Source organism: Nanorana parkeri, unplaced genomic scaffold (assembly GCF_000935625.1).
Source record: "Nanorana parkeri isolate BGI_ZX_2015 unplaced genomic scaffold, ASM93562v1 scaffold738, whole genome shotgun sequence".
In the NCBI taxonomy this organism is placed as follows: Eukaryota; Metazoa; Chordata; class Amphibia; order Anura; family Dicroglossidae; genus Nanorana; species Nanorana parkeri.
This window is the reverse complement of record NW_017307006.1, coordinates 648,620-653,803: the sequence shown is the minus strand read 5'-3', so window position 1 is coordinate 653,803 and position 5,184 is coordinate 648,620. Positions and strand designations below refer to the sequence as shown.

Genomic DNA, 5,184 nt, shown 5'->3' with positions numbered 1-5,184 from the left:
TAGATATACATGTCCCTAGGACATGTAACTCAGCTGCTCTGTGGTATGATCAGCACAGCCATGTCATCTCCCAGGGCAACCATAATAAACATGTGTATATATCATTGTATTTTGGTTGAAGCCGTGATGTGAGCGTGTTCCACACAATATTACGGCTGCAGAGTCGCCCGTCTGTAATTCTCGAGTTTGGCACCTTCGTCTGTCTCCCCTCCTCGCTTTGATCACTTAATAATCCCTTTCGCAGCCCAGGTCTCTGGAAACGAGCAGTGCCCAATGAATAAACCGATCCATGTGAAACCTATGTGGTTTTTCCATCCAGCATAATCCACTCATGATTAAAATTCCATCCGCTACCACCATTTCACCCCATCGTCTCCAAATGCCGAAAAATGCCGCAAACGTTAAATGCAACTCCCCCTCGTCTTTCTGAGAATGTCAAAGCGCCATAAACTTTATAAAACATCACTCATTGACAGATTACCTCTCCAGCTCCCTGTGCAGGCTCTTGAACCATAATAAGGGCTTTTTCACACCATATACAGACCAGGTCCGGTAGATCTGAAGTGCAGTGCATTTTTGACGCATTCACAGCATGTTTTTAGCTTACAATGGGCCTTCAGGTGTTTCTGGCCCGGATGTAGTTTGGACATGGTGTGAACAAGCCTAAAGCGGGTCCAATGCCCATGCAAATGTTGCCTGTCGCCCAAACTACAGCATACAAGGATAAAGTTCTCAGACGTAGATGTCTGTTGCCTCAAGAGCTTGCACTTCATACTTCAAGAGCCTGTGCAAGCACTAGTGACAACACATACCATCAGGAAGGGGATTATCATTGTACTGCCCTTCACTTTACTTATGCATTCAGACTATTGGCAGAGACATTCCTATGATATGGGATCAGCCTGTCTAATGTGTGTTATCTAATACATCTGACAAATAAACAAATCAACAATGGCTAACCACAATCTTATACAATGCTTTGTTAGGGAGCTCATTTAACTCTTCCATTGCCCACTTCCATCCCCTGATGGGGGCTTATTAGCACTAAGAGGGCAGAGCCTGGCTATGACTTAGGGTCGGTGTTCCTATAGACATCACAGCTGAGTTCTCACCTCCAGTTGGGGCAGGTCAGGATCTAGCTGGGTGAAACTGCTGAGGACTACAGGGCTGCTGTCCCCAGCCACCTCCAGCCTCACCCCATCCCACAGGCTTCTCATCTTCCTGGAGCCATCAAACATCTTCTCTGGGGTGCTGGTCTTGTCATGGTGGGGCTCCAGCAACATTAGGTAGATCATGGGGATCAATGGAGGAAGAGGGGGAGGAGGGTGTCAGTTCAGCATCTCCGATGGGTCAAAGTCAGCCTGGCTATAGGCTGATGTAGAGGTCTCCCTGCCAGGATGAAGCAGATCAGTGACCCCCCTATGCTGGATCCAGTCCTATGGAAGTAATCCGTATATTGTGCTCAGATCGTGCGAAAGTCACTTGGATACAGATCGTGCGATCTTCGTGTGGAAGTCACTTGGCTACAATGTGTCAAAAGTCTTTACAAGTTGCGATCTGAATGGAGCGACGATCCCTCGCTATGTGTGTGTGCGATCTGAATGGAGCTGCGATCCCCTGGGCTCTCCTGGATGCAGCGATCTGATGGGTGATCTGCGCTCCGCTCTGCCTCTTACGGCGCTCTCTACTGAAACCTTCTCCAGGATTCTGCTTTGCCATTCTCATTGGCATACAGGCCACGCCCACCCAGGTGACGCTACGCTGCATGTCGTCACCCTCCCATAAAGAAGAGGAGGTCCCGGAGCGTGCTGGGAGTCGGATCTCATTTACATAGCCACGCCCCGAGCTGCACAGTACTGTAGAGGAGGGATGGCTGGTTACGCTCTGCACTGGGTAACCATACAAACATCTCTGGAGAAGGCATGCTGTCACTTGTAGTTCCACAGCCGACATAAAGCAGCGTTTCTCAAATATAACGTACACCTTTTAATGTAAAAAGTAACAAATCTGTGTTTTGGATGTTTTCAAAGTGGGAAGTCATGAAGGTTGTCCTCTGCTTTAAAAAAAAAATCTGGATGTCATGCTGATCCTCTCGCTTCCATGCTTTGAGTCACTTGGGGCCCAATTGCACCTTTCTATGTGTCTAAAAGTCATGTGAGTCAAAACACACAGTAAGGCATTGTAAATGTGCATTGCCATTCATTTTAAATGGTGCTTCAATGCACATAAATGATTAAAAAGACCTCACCTGTGCTATCACCAGCACATATGTGAATGTCCTCTAGGTTGTGCTCCCAAAACAAACAAAAAAATACTTTAGAGGTACAGCAAAGGCTTATTCAAAGTCATGGAATGGCACAAAAACTTGAAATAAATTCCTTAATAGCCACCAAGGGTATACATCCAATCCTAATACGTTTTCTAACCCAGGTATTACCTTGTAAAAGTAGCAGTGACATCATCACTGTGCTGTACATAGCCTGTGCAGAGAGCAGAGGTGTGGGAGGGACCCAACAGGCCCCACCTGCTACTGAAAACTACAGGAGGGGGCAGAGACAAGACCAGTCACCCTCCAGAGAGCAGCAGTGACTGGTCTTTATTACAGGAAGATCCTGCACAGAGGTATGTAATGTTTCACACTGAATTACTGCTCAGATCTGGAAGAAATACACAAAGAACACCAAGATTCTAGTAGGTATACACATTACTCTTCACACAATATTTGCTTTTGCTGGAGTTCAGCTTTAACACTACACTTGTCAATGCTCAAGAAAAAGCATGTGTACGTAGTTGGTTTGGGATTTGAATTAGGAAGCATTGAAGCCACAGGTTAAAGCGGACCTTTACCCTGATCTTCAAAATGACAACAAACACACCTTTAGAAATGTTTAGTAATGACAATCTACAAACACATACTTCTAGATAATTGCCGGCTTTGTATTCTTTGCATGTCTTATTTTACTTTTCTTCCCAAGTCTTCTGACTGTGGCCATTTTAACTAAGGGCAGATTACTAGATCTCCCTTTACTTCCTGGAACTCTGGCACATGTGACTAAGACATGTGACCATGCACATCATCTCAGGGGAGGAAAATTCCTTTCCCTGAGATCTCATGAGATTTCAGATGAGATTTCCCAGCAATGTTCTGCTTGTTTAACCTTCCCAGGATGCAAGGCTTGGGCACCATTACATCATTTGTGCCAAATTGGACCAGAGAGTGGGAAAAAATATATTGTAAGTAAAATAAATATGTGCGTTTAGCTAATGAATGTAAGATAATTTAATATCAGCATGCTGAGCTGTATGCTGATGTAATTTATAGTGAAAGGAGGTAAAGGTCCACAGATAGGAATACCAGACAGGGAACTAGTGCCTTCAGAGGGAGATTAGAAATGGCCGTCTCTCCAGTCAATGAACCTTCCACAGTATAGTTTTGTAGTTTTGCTTTCCATGTTCAATCCAAGGGGAGCCACAAAACCCGGCCCCACAATTCTATGCATGGGCAGAACATTCCCATCCATTCCTGCAGAGAGGCTGCCTATGGTCAGGTTGTAGATAGCCTCTCCATAGGAATAAACAGGAATTGTCTGCACAAACGAGCCAGAGAGTTTACATTAGCGGCTGTGCTGCACACAACATGGATCTCACAGGAGCATGGACTGGTAGAATAAGATTTTGGGGAGTCTAAGGGGGGTAACTTAAAGTGACACTCGGGAGTTAATCTTAAAAATACATTCAAGTTCCTCCACTATTAACATAAATGTATCTTATTTGTGTAGCACTCAGCTGTAGATCCTCAAATCATCTCTGAATTGGTGCTGACACTGTCCTTCCTTCTGGAGGGGGGCTACTTGTGTTCCCCATGATCCCTGTGTGTGTTGTAAAGTAGCCACCGCTCTAAGCTCACTCCCGGGATGGATTACAATCTCAATGCAGATTAGTAAACTAAGCATGAGATTGTAGTCCATCACGGGAGCGAGATTGGAGTGGTGACTACTTTACAACACACAGTGACCATGGGGAACAAAAGTAGCCCCCCTCCAGAAGGAAGGACAGCGTCGGCACCAATTCAGAGATGATTTGAGGATCTACAGCCGAGTGATACACAAATAAGATACATTTTTATTAATAGTTTAGGTATTTGAATGTATTTTTAAGATTTAACTCCTCAGTTTAGTGTCAATTTAAAGGACAACTACACTACAGTATAATAATCCTTTCCTGTCATGAGACAATAGTTGGGGCTGCCTATGCTGGTATGTCTTTTTTGAAAATGCTAGAGTCCTGGCCTGGAACAGTTACGCAGATCTGAATAGTTGTAGAAGTCTTTCTCTGCTTACTTGTTCCTTGTCACTGTGTGAAAGTATCAAAACCAAGGCCAGGAGGACAGGTCAGTAGTGGCAGCCTCCATGTTCTCCAATGCCTCATCAACCAATCTGCTCAATTATTGACTCCATTATCCGGGAAGATCTCAGCCAGTTGTGGTGCCCCCCACCCCCATGTTATATTCTTTAAACCATTGAGATACACACTTTGCTATGCAGAGTTCTTCTTTAGTCAAGCAGAGGCACAGTATTACCCCCCTGGCCATGTGCTGTCCATATGTTTGTGTAGGGATGTAGATGCCATTAGAGGCCATGCGGCAGCTTATTAGCTTTGCAGAGCTGTACATGTAGAGAAAGCGATGGTGAAATAAATAAACAGCACAACCAGGCAGCATGGTGCCTAATGCAAATAGTCAGCATGGTGGTCCAATCTTCCATCCCAGCGTGGTGTGACGTGTGATGTGTGTTTCATATTGTTAAAGTTGTTACCTACATACAGCGAACCTGCATTTTGTATCCTGAAGCAATCAGGGCCGGCCTGGGACATTTACTCTTACTCAGGAAACTTGCACACAGGAGGCCCTGCAACCCCAAGGCAAACTCTGGAACCAGATATCAATGTGTCATTTCCAGTGAAACAGAGACTTCCCATTTCCCCAGAAATTGGGAGATTTTGGTGAAATGCATTGGAGTCAATAGGGAAGGTGAAATCAGGGCAGTCTTTGGTGTTTTTAAAGAGGAAATGTACTCCTAAATATTGGGACAAGGGTAAAGGATGAGGGCATGGGTAGCAATAGAAATTCACTGGACGAACCACAAAGCGGCATATAGTCTGTATTTACTCCCCATAACTCTAAAC

General features: G+C 44.9%; 1 protein-coding gene across 2 annotated transcripts in view; it reads right to left on the bottom strand.

Moving 5' to 3' along the window:
- RALGDS (ral guanine nucleotide dissociation stimulator) overlaps positions 1-1,331 on the bottom strand; it is a 61,365-nt gene extending 60,034 nt beyond the window's left edge. For both annotated transcript variants that reach the window (XM_018564230.1, XM_018564231.1), the window contains exon 1: positions 1,113-1,331. In XM_018564230.1, the coding sequence (XP_018419732.1) occupies positions 1,113-1,295 (183 nt within the window). In that variant the 5' untranslated portion in view covers positions 1,296-1,331. The remainder of the gene's footprint in view (positions 1-1,112) is intronic.
- Positions 1,332-5,184: the final 3,853 nt, after the last annotated feature.